Source organism: Trichosurus vulpecula, chromosome 4, assembly GCF_011100635.1.
Source record: "Trichosurus vulpecula isolate mTriVul1 chromosome 4, mTriVul1.pri, whole genome shotgun sequence".
NCBI classification, from domain to species: domain Eukaryota; kingdom Metazoa; phylum Chordata; class Mammalia; order Diprotodontia; family Phalangeridae; genus Trichosurus; species Trichosurus vulpecula.
Genome location: NC_050576.1, coordinates 180,198,144 through 180,219,105, shown reverse-complemented (window position 1 = coordinate 180,219,105; position 20,962 = coordinate 180,198,144). Strand labels below are relative to the sequence as shown.

The 20,962-nt window shown below is 44.6% G+C and overlaps 1 protein-coding gene across 1 annotated transcript in view; it reads left to right on the top strand.

Moving 5' to 3' along the window:
* The window catches only part of ABCC3 (ATP binding cassette subfamily C member 3), a 70,659-nt gene that overhangs the window by 46,144 nt on the left and 3,553 nt on the right, over positions 1 to 20,962 (top strand). Inside the window, exons 18-30 of the mRNA XM_036757058.1 lie at positions 1,533 to 1,700; positions 2,455 to 2,644; positions 5,187 to 5,292; positions 5,657 to 5,795; positions 6,118 to 6,325; positions 6,956 to 7,266; positions 7,638 to 7,837; positions 8,016 to 8,142; positions 8,733 to 8,834; positions 13,060 to 13,206; positions 13,466 to 13,624; positions 15,200 to 15,366; positions 20,280 to 20,474. Of these exons, the coding sequence (XP_036612953.1) occupies positions 1,533 to 1,700; positions 2,455 to 2,644; positions 5,187 to 5,292; positions 5,657 to 5,795; positions 6,118 to 6,325; positions 6,956 to 7,266; positions 7,638 to 7,837; positions 8,016 to 8,142; positions 8,733 to 8,834; positions 13,060 to 13,206; positions 13,466 to 13,624; positions 15,200 to 15,366; positions 20,280 to 20,474 (2,219 nt within the window). The remainder of the gene's footprint in view (positions 1 to 1,532; positions 1,701 to 2,454; positions 2,645 to 5,186; positions 5,293 to 5,656; positions 5,796 to 6,117; positions 6,326 to 6,955; positions 7,267 to 7,637; positions 7,838 to 8,015; positions 8,143 to 8,732; positions 8,835 to 13,059; positions 13,207 to 13,465; positions 13,625 to 15,199; positions 15,367 to 20,279; positions 20,475 to 20,962) is intronic.

Sequence of the window (20,962 nt, the reverse complement as noted above, 5' to 3'; positions counted from 1 at the left end):
AGAGTATAAGTGACCTGCCCAAAGACACACGGAGTGACAGTGGCCGGATATGTACGATAATATTATATCACCAATATTATTATCATATTAAATAATGCCAATTTATTATTATAATAACAGCATAATATCTTATTAAATAATAGCAATTTAATATAATAATAATGTCATAACTGTGTAATTATCATCATAACAATAATAATAAATAATCAACAAGCATTTATTAAGTATCTACTGTGTTGCCAGGCTTTAGGTCTGGATCTTCAAAGGAAAAAAGGAAACAGTTTCTGCCGTCAAAGAATGTAACATTCTATAAGGAGAGAGCACATATATATGTATATATATATATACATATACAGATATATGTATATGTGTATATATATATGTAGATTCAGGATGTCCCCAAAGTCTTAGTGCAGTTTTAGTTTTAATAGCTTAAAATGCACTAAGACTTCTGGGACACCTTGTATAAGCTAAATTACAAAGTTATTTGCAGGGAATAATTTTCAGCTAGAGGTGAAGGGAGGAGGAAAGGAAGGAAAAAAGGAAAGAAGGAAGGAGGGAGAAAAGGAAGGAAGGGAAGAAAAGAAGGAAGGAAGAAGAAGGAAGGAAGGGAAGAAAAGAAGGAGAAGGAAGGAAGGGAGGGAAGAAAGGAAGGAAAGAAACAGGAATTTGTTAAGAAGCTGTCATGTGCCAGGCACTGTGCTAAGCACAACTATTATCTCATCTGAGCTTCTTAACAACTTTGGAAGTAGATGATATTTTTATCACCATTTTACAGAAGAGGCAACTGAGACAGACAGGGGTGGGGGTGGGTGGGGAGGAGGTTAGCCCAGGATCACGTAGCTAGTAAGTGTCTGAGGCTGGATTTAAACTAAAGTCTTCCTGATTCCAGGCTCAGCGCTTTGTCTATTGTGCTACTCTCCACCTCTAGGGGATCAGGAAGGGCCTCATGCAGGGGATGTCACTTAAGCTGATGGGTACGATAAAGGGAAACCACCTGTTGGGACCCAGAAAAAACACCTGACCAGGTGACTTTGGGCCAATGACCCGACTCTCAAGACCTTGGTTCCTTCCACCCAACATTCCTCTTGAAGCACTTTGACAAGCACCTCTTAAATTCAGATAGTAACTCCTTCCTCTTTATCCATCTTGGGGCAGCTGGTGGCACAGTGTAGAGCTCTGGGCTTGGAGTCAGGAAGATCTGAGTTCAGATCCAGCCTTCAGACACTTACTAGCTGTATGACCCTGGGCAAGTCACTTAACCTCCGTTTGCCTCAGTTTCTTTGGCTGTAATATAGGGATAATGATGTTATCTACATGCCAGGGTTTTTGCGAGGGTCAAGTGAAATAATAATTATAAAAAGTACTTGGCATACTGCCTGGCATATAGTAGGTACCATGTAAATGCTTATTCCTTCCTCACCTTCCTACCCCCCTTTGTGAGGATCAAATGAGATATTTGTAAAGCACTTTGAAAACCTTATAAAGTGCTACATGAGCACTCACTCCTGTTATTATTATCTTTCTTCTAGGGTATTAACTTGTCTGGGGGTCAGCGGCAGCGAGTCAGCCTGGCCCGAGCTGTCTACAGTGATGCTGACATCTTCCTCCTGGATGACCCACTCTCTGCTGTGGACTCCCACGTGGCCAAGCACATCTTTGATCATGTCATCGGGCCAGATGGGGTCCTAGGAGGCAAGGTAAGAGCTGGGGGCGGAGGATGAAGCGGCAAGAGTTGAAGAGGGTCCCTTTAAGTACTCTGTCTATAAAGGCCCCTGACAACCCAGATGCGTACAGGTGAAACGTCTGTTTCCCTACCTCTTCTCACACATTTGCCCCAATATGGCACCTATAGAGATTCATCAAGGTGCTCTGTGTGTGTGATCATAGATCATAGACTCTTAAAGTCAGAAAGGACCTCAAGGGCCTCTACTCCAACCTGACCACCACTCGAAGACCTCTAGTGGTAGAGAACCCATTACCTCTCAATGCAGACCACTCCACTTACGTTGTTGTTGTTCAGTCACTTTCAGTTGTGTCTGGCTCTTCATGACCCCATTTTAGGGTTTTCTTGGTAAAGATGCTGGAGTGGTTTGCCATTTCCTTCTCTAACTCATTTTGCAGATGAGATAACAGAGGCAAACAGGGTTAAGTGACTCACCTAGGGTCACACAGCTAGTAAGTGCTGAGACTGGACTGGAACTCGAGAAAATGAGTCTTGCTGACTCAAGGCCCAGCATTCTATCCACTGAGCCACCTAGCTGCCTTATTCCACTTACGGGCAACCCTAATTATTAGGACACTTTTTCTAAAATTAAAATTATCTGCAACATCTATCCAGTTACATGTTTATTGCTACCGCCACTGATGATGATGATGATGATGATGATGATGATGATGATGATGATAACGTGAATGTGGCAGAAAGCCTATAGTGCCTCATCTTCCTTCCAGACAAGGGTCCTGGTGACGCATGGTGTGAACTTCCTGTCCCAGGCAGACCTCATCATCGTTTTGGGTGATGGGCGGGTTTCCGAAGCTGGCTCCTTCTCTGCCTTGCTCCAGAAGGAGGGCGCTTTTGCTGAATTTCTTCGTAACTATATTCCTGATGAAGACAACTTTCGTGAAGAGGACAGTGCCACTGGTATCAGCCTATATACCACTGTTCTTTGTCTTCAAATTCCCCTCCTATCTCATTTGCTCCTCACTGCTATCTCTTCCTCCTCCATCCCTCCGTGACTCTCCAACCTTTCAGGTATCTCAACACTTCAACTCAACAAATTTTATTAAGTGTCATTTTGGGCATGCTGAGTTTGAACTGGCCATGGGACATCTAGGGCAGAAATCTGGGAGATAATTGGGAATTTGGGTCTGAATCTCCAAATAGAGGTTTGGATTAGAGAAACATGTTTTGGAGTCATCCACATAGAAGCAAGAGTTGAAGCCTTGGGAGTAGATGAGATCCTCAAGAGAGAGGGTGTAGAGAAAAAAGAGAAAAGAGCCAATGACTTGAGGAATGTCTACATTTAGGAGAAGAGAAAGAATCTGAAAAGATGTAGAGAATTTGGTGGAGAATCACTGAGTATAATATCAACCCCTAAACACACAGAACCTCCTTCTGGACACCGCCCTCCCCTCAATCTCTTTCTCTCTGTCTCTCTCTTTCTCTCTGTCTCTCTCTGTCGCTCTCTGTGTCTCTGTGTCTCTCTCTGAGGGTCTCTGTCTCTGCCTCTCTGTCTCTCTCTCTCTCTGTCTCTCTGTCTCTCTCTCTCTCTCCCTCTCTCTCCCTTTCAATACACATACATTCAGTGTCTGATGGATCCAGTGTCACAGAGGCCAAAGAAGGAGGGGTAGCCAGGAAGGAGAAGGTGGGCAACAGTGTTAGATTCTTTTGAGAACTGAAGGAGGATGAGGACTGAAGAAAATGTACTTCCTCCATCCATTGGCTGTGTGATCTTATTCAAGTCACTTAACCTGTCTAAGCCTTAGGTTCCTCACTAGTCAATCAGTAAGTCAACAAGCATTTATTAAAATTTACTATGCGCCAAGTACTGTGCTAAACAATGGGGTTTGGACCAGTGATGGAGTTCCTTTGGAAAGGGTTCAGTGCGTGTGTACAGGGGCTGATGCAGCACTCACGGACCAATATCTGTAGACTAGCCTCTCTGACTACTCTTTCTCGTATCCCACTAAACATATGCATCCCCCAAAGCTCTATCATTGGCCCTATATTCTTCATTATGCCCTGTTCTTTGGGGATCTTATCTCTCCTAAAGTCCCAGCTCTAAATCTCTTCCTTCTGTGTTTCTACTTATTGAGTAGTAGGTCTCAGAGGACTTTGGTGACAGTAGTTTCAGAGTGAGTCAGTGGGGACAGAATTAATCTATCAACATGTAATTTACTAAGCACCTACTCTATGCCAGACATTGTACTCCCTGAGGATGTAACTACTATGAGTGAAATAATTCCTACATTTAAGGAGTTTGCATTTTAATGGAGGAAACAAGAAATTCATATTAAAGTCTAAAAAGAACAAATATAAAGATAATAAATACAAAGTAATTAAATACAAGCTCATTTGGGAGGGAAGAAGAGTACTAGCACCAGTAGGGAGAGGGAATCAGAAGCCAAATTACAAGGGGATGAAGACACTCTAAGTGTGGAGTGAAGAAGGTGGGGGCAGTAGATGCACTAAGCCATCTTTTTAAGAAGATTGACAGCTACGAAAAGGAGAAAGATGAGGGTGTTAGTTTAGTTTTAGGAAGAAAACTCAGGATCTTTTTCTTCCCAGCTTTCTCTCTTTATCTATCTTGCTTCTATCATGCCCCACCCCATCTCCATATATAGGGGTTATCAGGCTCAACTTCCTTACATGAGAGGTGATAGCTCTAGAAGGGGGTGACTTTTTTAGTTTTTAGATAGAAAAAGGGTATCTTCCTTGCTTGCCAGAAAGCTCATTTAGCTTACCCACCCTCCCCCAACTCTGCTATAAAAGTCACTCATTCAGAGGAAACCTTCTATTTATGAGGAAACATACCTGTCTATTCCAGTGTGTCAGCCTTCTTTATCTCAGCCTTATCCTAAAGATAGCCTGGCGATGGATAAGAGTAATGGCTTGGAGTCAGAAGAGTTCACAGGTAGCTGTGTGACCTTAAGTAATCGAGCATGTATTAAGTGTTCACTATGTGTAAGACTCAATGCTAAGTGCTGGGGGTGCCAAAAAAAAAACAAAGGCAAAAACAGCCCTGCCCTCAAAGAGCTTAAGTTCTAGTGAGGGAATCAACATATACATAGATCAGTAAATACAAGATAAACACAGAGGGGGTGGAAGGTAGGCTTGGAGGGGAAGGCACCAGCAGCTCAGGACAAGTCACTTAACCTCTCTGGGCCTCGGTTTCCTCATGAGGAGAATGATGGCACTGAACTAGCTAACCTCTCAGGTTCCTTCTAGTTCTAAAGCTATGATCTGAACATCCTTCCTGTTGTCTAACCTAAATTTCTCTTGCTACAGTTTTAGCCCCCTGATTCTAGTTTTCTCTTTATTGGCCTAGTCCTTTCCACCTCCCCCAGCCTCCTCTCGCCAGCTTTTATTCTCCTTCTTGCTGGGAGAGGTAGTGTTTTGAGGTCAGGTTAGTCATGGTGTTTGAGCATTCTCCTCTTTCTTTGTCCCTCCCTCCCCACTGCAGTCTTGGCAGATGAGGAGATGCTGATAATGGAGGACACGCTCAGTAATCACACCGACCTGACAGATAATGAGCCAATTACTAATGAGGTCCGAAAACAGTTCATGAGGTGAGTGAAAAGGAGCTCCTTTCCTGATTCCCCAAAGCAAGCAGATTCTGACCTCCAATGCCCCTCTCCCCGGGCACAGCAAAACCAAGTGGCCAAGTTTCTGCACAAAGAGGGACTCCCTGTGCCCCAGCTGGGGGTGGAAGGAGAATGTGGATGTTGGGAAGTTCTCTGACATCTGCTCCCCTAGGATTCATGCTGCAGAGCAGCCTCATCTCTGGTTCTATATCCCTCTGAGCTCCTCAGGGAGTCCCAGCTTACTTAGTTAGGGCTGAGGTGGGGAAAGGCAAAATATCTCCTCTAGGGACCGACAAGGGCTGTTCCGTTGCCCCTCTTCCTACCCCAACTCAGAGATTGTTGTCCCTAGGGAGCTGAGTGTGATCTCCTCAGAAGGGGAGGGTCCTGGTCGACCTTCCACTAGGAAACGCCTGGGGCCTGTGGAGAAGAAGGCCGTGGAGCACACACGTGGAGAGCTGATCCAGGCAGAGACAGCAGAGATGGGCACGGTGAGAGGGCACTGAGGGAGGAAGGGAAGGATGGAAGAAGGGTGTTTGGATCAGGGAGAGGACCACTGTGGTAGGCTTTTGAAAGTGAGGAGAAGCTGTAGGTGGGAAGGGTTGTCCCAACAATACAGAGCCTTGGGCGAGGTTGTCCTGGGATATTGGAGAATGGTGGGAAAGAGACCCCAGTCTCAGTGTCATGTGGGGGTGGGGGTGGGAAGGGGAAATTCAAACTCCTGGGAGGTCCTTAAATCCATTGCCCACATCCCGTCTTTTTGGATCAGATGGCCCTGGACATTGACAGATATTGGCCTTCCTCCCTCTACAGGTGAAGCTAAGTGTGTTCTGGGCCTATGCCAAAGCCGTGGGGCTCTGCACTTCTATGACCGTCTGCTTTCTATACTCATGCCAAAGTGCTGCTGCCATTGGGGCCAATATATGGCTCAGTGACTGGACTAATGAGCCTGTAATTAATGGCACACAGAGCAACACAAGCCTACGCCTGGGCGTGTATGCGGCCTTGGGACTATTGCAGGGTAAAGAAAGGGGTCTTCAGTACTTTCTCAGAAGGGGAGGGAATCACTCACTGGGGCTGTTGACCATAGAGTGGAGGTATCAAAGGGGGGGACAGAGGAGCCATCCTATCCGTCCCTGTCTCAAAGCCAATTTTAATTCAATGAATGTCTTCTTGGTACAGGGCTTCTTAACCTATAGTCTATAGATTTTTTTAAGTCTATATTTTGATAACTTATCTCCATATAATTGACTTCCTTTGTAACCCAATATAGTTTATTTTGTGCACTTAAAAATCACTGTTCTTAGAAGCGGGGCAAAGGTTTCACCAGACTGCCAACAGGGTCCACAGAAAAAGATTAACCCCTGAGTCTTAGCAGCTTACATAACCTGTCCTGGGTACTAGAGAAACAAAGATAGGAAATGATACATTTCTGCTTGGGAGAGAGGGGACAGACCATCTAAACCTTCTTCTTGGTACCCCAGTTCTGATAGATGCCCCCTTCTCTATCTCCTTGAACCTGTCCTGGGTACTAGAGAAACAAAGATAGGAAATGATACATTTCTGCTTGGGAGGGAGGGGACAGACCATCTAAACCTTCTTCTTGGTACCCCAGTTCTGACAGATGCCCCCTTCTCTATCTCCTTGCCAGGTCTCTTTGTGATGATGTCATCTTTCACACTGGCCATGGGAGGCATCCAGGCTGCCCGGATCCTCCATAACAAGCTACTAACCAACAAGATGCACTCACCCCAGTCCTTCTATGACACAACCCCCTCAGGGCGCATCCTTAATCGATTCTCCAAGGACATTTATGTTATTGATGAGGTCATCCCCCCCACCATCCTCATGCTGCTTGGGACCTTTTTCAATTCAACGTCCACACTTGTGGTCATCATGTCTAGCACTCCGCTTTTTGCTGTGGTTATCTTACCCCTTGCTGGGCTGTACATATTTGTGCAGGTATCTAGGGCTGATGGGGGGAAGGAGAAGAGGTACTGGGGTGAGAGGAATAAGGGCACAGAAGACTGGGAAAGAAGGAAGACTGTGTCTCAGGGGCTGGAGGGAGGAGGGCTTTGAGGTTTTATTAGAAGCCTGATGAGGTATGTATGTCCAGAGGATGGGGAAGGAGTGACCCTCTGATGCTATCAACATTGACATTCAACCTTTCAAAAATGACTACCAGAATGACTGTGAATCTGGGGTCCCCAGGAGGGTGGGGTACATCCAGAGGGCCGAGTGGGGCATTGGGAGAGATGAAGTGTGATGATTCAGAGGGGACAGAAGGGTACTCTTTTGCCTCTGCTTCTAATGTCTTTCTCCACCCCGGTCAGCGGTTCTATGCAGCCACTTCGAGGCAACTGAAGCGCCTGGAATCAGTCAGCCGATCACCCATCTATTCTCACTTCTCGGAGACTGTGACAGGCGCCTCTGTCATCCGCGCCTACAGACGTAGTCATGACTTTGTGGCCATCAGCGATGCTAAGGTGGATGCCAATCAGAAGAGCTGCTATCCCAACATCGTTTCTAACCGGTCAGAAGCACTCTCAGCCTGCCTTACTCCTACTCTCGATCTGACCTATTACCTCTGATACTCTATCCCCTCTGAGCTCCTTACCACTAAACCCCATCACTTCTGAATCCCTGGACCATCACTGACAATCTAGCTCCATCTTGATCTTTGACCTTCCTATTTACGAATCCCTCCCTAGGTGGCTGGGGATCCGTGTGGAGTTTGTGGGTAACTGTGTCGTGCTTTTTGCTGCACTTTTTGCTGTGATCGGCAGAAAGAGCCTGAATCCAGGATTAGTTGGCCTCTCTGTTTCCTATGCACTACAGGTGGGAGCTCTCTCCAGTCCTAAGGAGCTGTCGGGGTGGGAGGGGGCGGGCCATGAACAGCCAGAGGGCTAGGACCACTATATACCTTCCATGCATACATACTGCCACACATGCCGTGGGTCCCAACCTGCCCACATGAACAGAAAAACGTGCTGGCCACATATGCACTTGAACCCAAAATGCACATATGTGGATGGACACGCCTGCCTGTAATTGTACAGGTAGGGATTGCTTTATATAACAGATGTGCCATTGAAAAATTGAAGGCAAAAGAGATTTTTATGAAGTGGATATTTTAAATGAGTGATGTGTGCTTTCTCTTTTGAGGAGTCTTATTGTGAATTCTTTGGTAAAAGTAAAATTTTCAGGTTAATTGATCTATGCCCAATCCAGATGATCAAGGAGTTTATTTGCTTAAATCAGAGCACACCTGTATTTAGAGTTGTGCATTGGTCCCTAGATTTACACAGGAAGACATATACGTTTACTTCCAGGTGCCTTTGTTATTATTGGGAACTTGAAGAAACCTGGGAAGGGGATTGGGGTGTTTTTAAAGTCTGTTCTTCCACCCTGCTTCCTCCTTCCCTTAGGTCACATTGGCTCTTAACTGGATGGTTCGGATGGCATCGGACCTGGAAAACAACATCGTGGCTGTAGAGAGAGTTAGAGAGTACTCAGAGACTAAGACCGAGGTGGGGGCATGCTGCTGGTCTGGGGTCAGGAAAGGGGATGGGGGTGGGTTTGATCAGGTTGCAGGGAGGGGCTCTGAGGCAGCTGGGTCAATATTTAAGTTCTGGACTGTCTTCTACTTCTCTATCTCAGATCACTATGTCTAAGACTCTGTGCTGTATGTCACGGGGTTAAACGACAGTGTATAAGACATGGTCCCTGCCCTTCAAGGAGTTTACGGTCTCCTTTGAGTGACGATACTCAATATGACAAGTGTAAGGCATTATACTACAAAGTCAAACGAGCTAATAAGTGCCAAATAAGTGATGCAGTCCTTTAGGAGTTAAGAGGAGAGAAGGCTCACTTCTGACTGGGTGATCAGTGGAGGCATCCTTGAGTAGGGAGCATTTCAGATGGACTTTGAAGGATGAAATTTCAGTAGACAGAAGTATATGGAAGAAGGTGTTATAAGGAGAGGAAATAGATATGGAGGTGGGAAAATCGCCCGAAGGCAGTAGGAAAGAAGAGGAGAGGATGAAGAGGATAGACATGGTGAAGGAAGGAAGGCTTGGATGGGAAAAAGAGGTAGGGAGAAAAATCAGGTTATTTGGAGGTTTTGCATCTGGGAGATTAAGGTGGTAGCAGTGACGGTCATAGAAGCAGAAACTCAGAGCTATTGAAGTTGGTAAGACAAAACGTAGAGTTTTGTGTCAAGACTTTCCTTTGTGTTAAAAAAAAAAATTAATCTCACAAGTAGAGGAGGAGAGATAACTTGCCCTGTGGTTCACAAGATAAAGATCTGGTCGTTTCTGTTAACCACAAGCTTAATTTGCTAAAGACTGAATTCCTCTGGGGCTGAGACATTGTATTATCTAAACTTTATGTCTTCTGTGCTTAGTGAAGGCCTCTGTAAACTCTGTGAATTTGTATTATGCAAACATGATATAAATATTTGTTGAATTGTAGTTTCGTAATGAGCCAACAATGTGAGACAGTAACAGTGTTGTACCGAGGACAACAACTTAGTTTTACTGATCTTTTCATCTAATGAATGAATGCTAAGCGAGTGATTGAGTGAATGTAGCTGCTTAAAAAAAAATCCACACTGGGACAGCTAGGTGGCACAGTGAGTAGAACACCTGGCCTTGGAGTCAGGAGGACCTGAGTTCAAATCCAGCCTCAGACACTTGACACACTAGCTTTGTGACCTTGGGCAAGTCACTTAACCCCAATTGCCCTGCCTTTCCCCCTCAAAAAAAAAAATCCATGCCTTTAAGGGACACCTTCATAGAAGTATGGTATTCCAATACCAGGAAGCAAATAATGTCGTACTCCACTCTGGTTTGACCTCTTCTGGAAAAATGAAAGCTGTATTCAAATATTTGAAGGACTTCTGTGGAAGAAAGAGGGAGTACATTTTGTTCTTTGTGGCTAGGAGGGCACAAAGATGGAGATTATAGGGAAGCAAAGTTCAGTTCAACCTAAGAGCTCTCTAATAATTGAAACTGTTCAGTGATGGAAGAAGTTTAAGGGACTGAGCTCCCTCTCACTGGAGGAACTCAAATAGGAAGGGGCTGGGTGACTCCCTGTCAGGGATGAAGCAGAAGAAATGCCTTTAAAAGGTGAGGTTGGACATAATGACCTCTGACATCCTTTCTAACTATCATATTCTATGAAAGAGATCCCTGAAGGAGAGAAGGTGGAAAGAGAAAAAGAGATAACCGAGATGAAGAGGCAGGAAGAGGAGTCAGTGAAGGAGAAAAAGATCAGAGAGGGAGGGTGAGAACCAGGAGAGTACTATGCCATGGGAGCCGAAGATGTAAAGTTTCAGAAAGGAAAGAGTAGTTATTCAATAGTGCCGAATACTGTAGAGAATTCCATAAAAATGAAGCCTGAGAAGAGGGTGTTGGATTTTGGTGATTAAGAAGCCATCGGTGACCCTTAAGAAAGCAATCCATCCTCTATGCAGCTACTAAATTAGTATTTCTAAGACATTTCTGATCGTGTCATTCCTTCACTCAAAAAATCAGTGGCTTCATTTGGCATCCTGAATAAAATACAATCTCATGAGTTGGGACCTGAAGTCCTATATTACCATCTGGCTCCCACCTACCTTTACAGACTTATTTGATATTGACCTTCGAATTCTTCATAGTCCAGTCAACCTATGATTCCCTGAACTAGGCATTCTGTAACTGTGTCTTTACCTAGGCTAGAATCTCAGAATCCCTAATTTCCCTCAAAGCTCATCTCAGGCAACACCTGCTACATGAAGTCTTTCCTGGTTCTGCCCTATCCGCCAGTCATTTAGTACTTTCTCATTTCTGGAATTGCCATGAATATACTTACTGGTGTTATTATTGGCCTTCCAGTAGAATATAAGCTTCTCAGAGGTGAGAACTTGCCTTCGTATCCTCTTTCCCTAGGGCCTTGCACCCAGAAGACAGTCCGTAAATGTTGAAATGAAACTTTGAAAGACTTGAGAACTCTAAATAATCCAATGTGCAGCTGTGATCCTAGAGGCCTGATGATGACACATGGTACCCACCTCTTGACTGACAGAGGTGATGGACTCATGATGTAGAATGAGACATATACCCTTTTTGAACATAGCCAGTGTGGGAATTTGTTTTCCTTGACTATGCATGTTTGTTACAAAGGCTTTGTTTTTCCTTTTCTTTTCCCAATGACAGGTTGGGAGGTCAAGGTGGGGCGAAGAGGGGATAGGAATAAGGTAGCAAAAAAATCCAATAAGTAAAGAAAAGAGGACCATCAAAGCATTTTTTTTAAAAACAATTCAGGGAAGAGGATAGAAGGAAGGCCAAAAAGAAGCATAGACAAGCAGGATAGCTTTGAAATCAGCTACAGGTTGAACTTATATACATAAAAAGAAAAGAAAGCTATGCAAAACAGACCTGTAATTTCATGTAGAATTTCCTTTTCCTCTCTTACTATGTATTTGGAAATAACTAATTTATTTGGTGTTTAAGTTCAGAATTTTTTTTTAAAATAGAAAAGAAATGAAAGAAGGGTCTTGTTTTTGAATCATTTTCAATCGTGTCCAACTCTCTGTGACCCCATTTGGGGTTTTCTAGGCAAAGATACTGGCATGGCTTGCCATTTCCTTCTCCAGCTCATTTTACAAATGAGGAAACTGAGGCAAACAGGGTTAAGTGACTTGCCCAGGGTCACATAGTTAGTAAATATCTGAGGCTGGATTTGAACTCAGAAAGGTTTGTCTTCCTGACTTCAGGCCCTGTGCTGTATCCAGTGTGCCACCCAGCTGCCCAAAGAGAGAGGGGTAGTGGATAGATTAAGGTCTCAGAGCAGAGAAGAAGTGATGAGAGCCCAGTTGAGATCTTAGACTTGGCATGGGCGGGGGTTGAGGAAATCACTTTGTTCTCTGAGACAAGGATGAGGAGAATTGTTGAGAGAGAAGAGTAGTGAGAAGGGTGTGGTGACAGGTGGAAGGATAAGGGAGGCAAGGAATTAGTGTTTATTAGGGCCTATCATAGGCCAGGCACTGTGCTAAGCTCTTTCTAAATATTATCTCATTTGATCTATACAACAAACCTGAGAAGTAGGTGCTATTATTAGCCTCATTTAAGGTTGAGGAAACTGAGGTAGTGGTTAAGTGACTGACACAGGGTCACACAGCTAGTAAGTACCCAAGGCTAGATTTGAACTCAGGTTTTCCTGACTCCAGGCCAGGTCCTTTATCCACTGTGCCACCTAGCTATCTAAAATATCAAACAGCCTGCACTGGATGTTCTTTGTATCTTCCAGAAAGTAAGGTCATCTGGGAGGGAGATGCGGGAGGGTTTGAAGCAGCTGTGGTGGGAATGGGGACAGCGACTTAATAAAATATGCAGAAATGGATTCCCAAGAAGTACTAAGGGTCCAGTTCAGATTGGAGAGCATGAATTTGTATCAGGCTCAGTCAGCACATTTTTGTAATTTCCCCTAGCAATGCTTCTGTGTTGTTCAGCGGGGTTGTGGAATGTTTAGGTATGTTAAATCCAGTGCTAGGGTGAGGAAATGAGAAATTCTAGCATATTCGAGTTGTATTAAAATGGTTCACTTTAAGGCATCCAGGCTGGGCAGGGAGAGGAGAAAGAGGAAAGTCAAGTATACTAGAAAGCAGCTGATGCCCTGGGGAAGGAGAAAGGAGTAGAGGGAGCCCAGGATCAGATGAAGGTGCCTGCCACATCCATTGCTGTCTCTCCTTCTCTCCATCTCTCCCCACAGGCTCCCTGGGTGATCGAGGACAGCCGCCCACCCCCTGGCTGGCCCCGTCAAGGAGAGGTGGAGTTTGTGAACTATTCAGTGCGATATCGGGAAGGCTTGGAGCTGGTGCTGAAGAATTTGAGTCTGCTAGTGAAGGGTGGAGAAAAGGTAGGTGAGGCCCCTGGGCCATTCAGAGTTACATGCAGGGAGTATACAAGGATTACATAACACATCCCCCATGGCTGCAGCTCTGAAAGAGGGGATGCTTGTAGACTCATTGCCCTGTTCCTGCTTCTTTCTCTCCCCTTCTGGTGCTCTAAAGCTCAAGGGGTTCAGAGCTCCAAGGCTTCAACAGCACTTCCCCTACCCTTTTCCCAGCACAGCATTACTTCACACCATTCCATGTCTCCTTCCCACTATGCCCCAGGTTGGAATTGTGGGCCGAACTGGAGCTGGCAAGTCATCCATGACCCTTTGCCTGTTTCGTATCCTGGAGGCAGCTGAGGGAGAGATCCACATCGATGGAGTCAACATTGCATCCATTGGCCTCCATGACCTACGCTCCATGCTAACCATCATCCCCCAGGTACAAGACATTCTTCATAGCTGGGATCATGGTCTTTTACCTGCCACAGGACTGGATAAACTATCCTCTCAGCAGCCATGGGGAACTGATGCCGACACATGATCATAGATTTAGAGACAGGAGGGATCTTAGAGGCCATCTGGTACAACCCCCTTCTTTTATAGATGAAGAAACAGAAGTTATATGACTTAGCCAAGGTCTCACAACTACTAAGTGGCAGAATTGGGATTCAAATCCGGGTCCTTTCCATATGTACCATATAAGCCTAGGGAACTGACCACAGTCTAGGGGACTGACCATATCACCTCTAGCCTGGGAGCTCTGACTCCCAGACTTTACTGTGTATTGAGCAGGCCATGTGGCTCCTTATGAAGGGGGTGAAGCAGTAGAAAATTGCAGAAGGAGAAGCCTGGGGAACAACAGGGGCTGTGCATTTGGATAGTAGACAGGGCCCTGGGTCCTGCTCAGAAAACTGGGGAGCACATTCCCCAGGAAGAGGCCTGTGGGTCTCTCTACTTCCCCTTTGTCTCCCTGCCAGTGGCTCTGCCTCTCTCAGTCTCGCAGATCAGACATCTGCATAACATTTTTTCTCCCCTCCGGCTTTCCTGGGATTTGTTTTCTGCCGACTGGACATTTTGGAGTCAGATTAGGCTGCTCATGGTTCCTGGTTAACAAGAAGACTTTGTGATTGGCAAGGGATGTTCGAGTTGGGGTTTATCGCAGCTGTGCAGGGCATGGGGGGCCAGGATTCATGGGCAGATTTTCTATTGGGCTAGCTGCTTTTTCAATTCTCAGAGGATGGAATTACTCTGACCTCATTTACTCTCTCTTCAGCCCCTGTTTTGGGCTCAGTGGCTCCCCAGACCTCCACCTGATTCATAGAGGAGGCATAGCATAATGAATAAAGTATTAAACCTGAACTCAGAAAGATCTGAGTTCAAATCTTGCCTTGGTCACTTATCAGCTGTGTGTTCCTGGGTAAGTCACTGTCTGTCTCAGTTTCCTCATCTGTGAAACAGAGATAATAATAGCTTTGGGATTGTTGTAAGAATCAAATGAGAAAGTATTTGTAAAATGCAGGTAATCATAACAAATAGTAGGGAGCTAGGTGGCACAGTGGTTAGAGCACCAGGTCTAGAGTCAGGAAGATTCATCTTCCCAAGTTCAAATCCAGCCTCAGACACTTCCGAGCTGTGTGACCCTGGGCAAGTCACTTAATCCTGTTTGCCTCAGTTTCCTCATCTGTAAAATGAGCTGGAGAAATGGCAAACCATTATCTTTGCCAGGAGAACCCCAGATGGGGTCATGAAGAGTCAGATGAGACTGAAGTTACTGAACAATGACCAAAAATAATGACAAGCTTAATTAAATATAATAAGCTTAATAAATCAAATATGCTGAATAATCCAATAATTCATTTAACGTTTCTGCATCTGTAAAATAGGGATGATGATAATAAGAGCATCTACCTAACAACTGGTTGTGATGATCAGTTGACAATAATGTATTTTAAATTCTTTGCAAGCCTGAAAGTGACTTTTATTGTTCCTCACGGGTGTTCCTGTGTCTCCCTAGGACCCAGTGCTGTTCTCAGGGACCCTTAGAATGAACCTGGATCCTTTTGACAAGTATTCTGATGAGGAAATGTGGCAAGCCTTGGAACTCTCCAACCTGCACAAGTTTGTGAAGTCACAGCCAGAGGGCCTTGATTTTGAATGCTCTGAGGGAGGAGAGAACCTTAGGTAAGAAAGCTGGGGACCCTAGAACCAAGGGTCCAGAATAGAACCTCCCCCTCCCCCTCCCCCCTCCCCCCTCCCCCAGTGCTTGCTGAATCTGGGATCGTTGTTCACCCCTATAAGATATAGATGACTTGAGTCCTCCTCCCTGTGCCCAACTATTCCACTGTGGCTGGGAAGGGACCATGCCTGTCCGAGGCTGTTTTGAGTGTTGACCTTTTAACTTGATGGTTCTGGGTTTTGAGCAATGCCTGGGGGTATGTTTGACTTTCACTGGGGTCTGAGCTGAAATTCCTTAGTGAGGTAAGAAGGAGATAAGGTCAGAGCAGAGGGAACACTTCCCCTTGGCCAGGGCCTGACCCCAAGGGATTGGTCTCGCCTGAAGGCTTTCAGGAATGTCTGGCTATTTGAGCATACTAAGGGAACAGTGTACAGATTGGTCATTAGGAATACCTACCTGAGCACTCATTATCTTTGTTAACATGGGCATGTCAGATCAGTTATTTTTTGGTTGTTCATTTGTTTTAGTCATGTCTGACTCTCCATGGCCCCATTTGGGGTTTTCTTGGCAAAGATACTGGCATGACTTGCCATTTCCTTCTCCGGCTCATTTTACATATGGGGAAACTGAGGCAGACAGGATTAAGTGATTTGCCTAAGGTCACACAGCTAATAAGTGTCTGAGGACAGATTTGGACTTAGGTCTTCCTGACTCCAGGTCTGGTGCTCTATCAACTGTGCCACCTAGCTGTCCCCATAATATCAGTTATTCCTATTAATTATTATTTTATGCAACAAAGTCTGGCACAGAAGTTTGTGGCTGGGTTAGAAAACCACTTAGGACTTCTCAAAGTCATAGTACAAAAAGCTGCAGACTTGGAGCCATTAGAGGTCCAGGTTCAAATCCAGCTTCCCTTACTTATCAGCAGGGTAACTCATGTACAACTCACAACCTCTCAGAGCCCCTTTTTTAAACCTGAAAAATGACATTTTTGATATTGAATTAGACCCGTGATACTTTTGGAATAAGGAACTCCCAGGGAAGGAACTCCCTTTGCTAGTACAGGTCAGCACCTCTTCTGCAACTTATGCTTAAGAGGTATCTGGGACACAGAGAGGTTAAATGCTCAACCTGAGGTTGCATGGCCAGTATACATCAGAGGCAGGACTTGAACCCAGGGCTTCTTAAGACCAGCTCTCTCTCCATTCTGCCGATGCTACCTCTTACAAAATAGATAAAATGGTACCTGCATTACCTAACTACTCACTGGGCTGTTAAGAGGCCCAAGGAGGCGCATGCATACATACATACATATACATATACACACATATAAATGTATATGTATGTGCAGATGTGTATGTATGTATGTGTATGTGTCTATATATACATAGACACATATACATGCACACACATATCTATGCATATATGTACACATATATATGTTTGTAAACCAAAAATCACCAAAGAAACATTAGCTATATTATTAATATGGTGCTTACTATGTGCTAGGCAGGGCAGCTAGGTGGCACAGCACATAGAGTGCCAGGCTTAGAATCAGGAAGACCTGAGTTCATATCCAGCCTCAGACCCTTCCTAACTGTGTGACCTTGGACAAGTCCGTTTAACCTCTGTCAAAGTTTCCATGTCTGTAAAACAGAGCTAATAATAGCACCTACTTCTCTTCGAGGATCAAATAAGATAATATTTGTAAACACTGTGCTGTGTCCAGCTTATATTAGTAGGCAGGTAATGATAAGCTTAATTAATGCTTGTATCCTTCTCCACAATAGCCAGTTGAGATCATGGCCCCAGGTCTCAGCTTCTTCTCACGTCTGCTTGTTGGCAGATAGGCAGTGACTCTCCACACAGCCAGTTAGTACTGAAAAAGACCCCAGGATTATGTACATATAATCATTCCCCCCAAAGTCCCTTCCCTGCCACGTACTGCCCCCCCTCCCAAACAAGGGGTGAGATACCTGCCTCAAGCCCTCTACACCGCCTTCCTTCAGGCTGCCCTTTTAGACTTAGTTTAACCAGACTTCTCCTGTACAAACACTTCGTGGGGTGTGTTAACTAGTATGCCTGTGGCCCGCCCCAGGCCCCTAGGGATAACTCCAGCTCCAGTCTCTGATGGTGAGGATTCCCCTGGCTTTTTTGGCTGCTTTATCATTCATCCCTCTGGGCACTCCCCATCGAGTCGACCCTGGGCACTCCCTATTGCCCTATTTAGTGGAGTCATTTAACTTTTCCAAGCCCCAGTTTCCTCATCTGTGCAATCAGGGGGGTGACTCAGTCTCTTCTACCTCTTCATCTGAGCCTATCTATGAGTGTGAGCTCAAATGCCTTTGAAGCAAGGGTCAGATGAGAGAAAAAAAACTTCCTGACGGCCTGGGCGTAGACCCGGAGGGAACCTTCTTCTCTGGAGACTTAAAGGAAAGAGAAGATTTTTTTGAGATGGATGTTCAGATAGCTGGATGGTGCGATGGTTAGAGCACTGGGCCTGGAGTCTCAGGAAGATCTGAATTCAGATACAGCCCTGGATATTTCTCATGACCTTGGGCAAGTCACAACCTCTGCTAAATTGTAAAATGCTAACCTAGCTCTCCAGGTTGTTTTAAGGATTAGATGAGATATTTGAAAAGTGATTAGCACAGTGTCTGGCACATAGTAGGCACTCTATAAATGGTAGCAGTTATAATTATTATCTTGTTATACGCAGGTTGGAATAGTACCCTGGGATAATCCTCCTACTCTGGGTTTCCTGGGGAGATTAGAGGAGATGGTTGCTATCTTTTCGAGATTTCCTTTGCCTGAGTTTCTACATACTGCAAATTCAGCTTAAGCCCTATGCCAATGCTTCCCCACCTTTCCACCCCGTAAATCAGCCCCATTCTGTACACAATCTGTCACTCCCTAGCCAAAATCTTCATTAGTCGGGGGTGAGGTCAGCCAGCAGAGAGAGGAGACCTGGCTCTCTTACAAGTACTAGTGACTCATCCAAGTTGAGAGACAGAAGAGAAATGTATTCTTAGGCAGGTGGGGAAAGAGCTGCCTCCGAGACCAAAGAGATTCTTCTTTCATCCTCAGGCTTCAGAGGCCAAGGTTGAAGGTTAGCATGGCCTAGTTTTCAGACATAGGCCCAGATCTACCTTTATCTCTCCCTGGAGTCCAATGGCAGATCCAGAATTCCATGATCTTACCCCTACTGCTGTTAAACATGGCACACACGTGTGTGTATAGACACACACACACACTCTCACACACAGAGGGCCACAGCTCTGATAAACTTCACTTGTATTTCCCTGTATATTATGATTTCAGGGGCATCAAGTCTTCCTTGAGTCTTCAAATACCTTCCTCTGTAGGTCTGGTGACATATGCGATTTCTTTAAGAGGGAACCCAGTCTTCATCCATAGTGAGAGATAAGGCTTAAAGAAAATACTTGAGGCAGGTGACCTCCTCTTATTTAGACTAAGGTGTAAATGGCTAGCATTCAGTCTTTACCAGAAAGTAGGTTTTGATCAGAGAAAAGAAAGTCTATCAGAGTATTGATCAATTAGTCAATAAACATTTATTAAGCAATTATTATGTACTAGGTATTGTACTGGGGATGCAACCCAAGCCAAATAGTCTCTGCCTTCAAGGAGTTTACATTCTTTTTTTTTAATTATTGTTTTATTGGGGTTTTTTTGAGAGTTTTTATTTTTAGTTTACAACACTCGGTTCTACATAATTTTGAGTTCCAAGTTTTCTTCCCCCCCCCTGCCCTCCCCAAGGTGGCATGGAATCCAATATATCTTCTATGTATAACACACTAGTCAAGTTGTGAAGAAGAACCATGACCAATGGAATGAATCATGAGAAAGAGGAAACAACACCAAAAAAAAACCAAAAAACAAAAACTAAACCCAAAAACAAAAAGAGAAAAAAAGGGGAAAAAAAGGCAAGCATAAAGTGTGCCTCAATCTGCATTGAGACTCCATAGTTCTTTCTCTGGATGTAGATAGCATTCTCCATCCTGAATCCTTTGGAGTTGTCTTTGCACCTTGTGTTGCTGAGAAGAGCAAAGTCTATCAGGGTTAGTCGTCACAGAATCCATATATCTGTGGTTGTGTATAATGTTCTCCTGGCTCTGCTCCGCTCACTCAGCATTATATCATGTAGGTTTTTCCAGGTTGTTATGAAGTCCGTATCTTCCCCATTTCTTATAGCACAGTAGTATTCCATTACCTTCATATACCACAACTTGTTCAGCCATTTCCCAATTGATGGGCATCCCTTTGATTTCCAATTCTTAGCTACTACAAAAAGAGCTGCTATAAATATTTTTGTACATATGGGTCTTTTCCCACTTATGTGATCTCTTTGGGATACAACCCTAGAAGTGGTATTGCTGGGTCAAAGGGTATGCACATTTTTATAGTCCTTTGGGCATAGTTCCAAATTGCTCTCCAGAATGGCTGGATCAGTTCACAACAAGCAGTTTACATTCTAATGGGAAAAGGATTGACTTGTCCCAAGAACAAACTTTCTGAGGGTCAGTATTGGCCACAGGGACTCAAGCTTTCATGTTGCTCTTTTCGTGATATCTCCCCCTTTTGAATATATGCTCCTTGAAAATAATGACTGTGGTCTTTTTTCCCCCTTTTGTTTCTTTGTATCTGTAGTACTTAGTACAGTGCCTGGTACAAATGCATAATAACTGTTTGTTGACTGACTGGGTGTTCCCAGGCCCCAGCCAAATGAGTCATAAGATAATAGTGAAACAAGCAGGAACGGATATGAGACATATTGTCGCTTGGAAAAGTAAGGTCAAAGAGTCAGGACTGTGGATTATTGCCATTGATATTGGAAGTAGAGAAGGGGCTTGACCAGAGTGGGCTGGGGTATATCCTGAGGCCCCCTGTCTTTCCCCAGTGTGGGGCAGAGGCAGCTTGTGTGCCTAGCCAGGGCCCTGCTCCGGAAGAGTCGGATCCTGGTGTTGGACGAGGCCACAGCCGCCATCGATCTGGAGACGGACGACCTCATCCAGGCCACCATCCGGACCCAGTTTGAGGACTGTACGGTGTTGACTATCGCCCACAGGCTCAACACCATCATGGACTACACCAGGTGAGAGGCACATGGCAATATTTTAGATTCTGTGATTCAGATTGGCTCATCTTTGGCACAGTAACATTGAGGATTATATGGGTAAATGAATAAAACAAGACACTATTACATTGGGTAAGGGTGGGGGATGTAGATTCTTAATGGAAGTCTCCTTTGGTATCATCATATCCATATATACATTTATTGAACACCACCTATGTAACAGACCTGCAAAGAACAGAAAGAATTTATACAGTTTGAAAGCGATAGCAAGTTGTGCGTAGTAGACTTGCAGTTTCACGTGCCAACATCTTTGCATTATGGAAATGCTTGTTTCATTCTATAAATTTTTTTAAAAAAAGAATCTATACAAAAATGCAGTCTCTGCCCTTAGATAGATAGTTTTCCTGTTCTTTGGAAAGACAGGGCATATACATGGAAAGATAAATTACACCATAATGTACTTATTATGCTAAGTGCCCAATGAGTAATGCAGACAGTAAGGGATA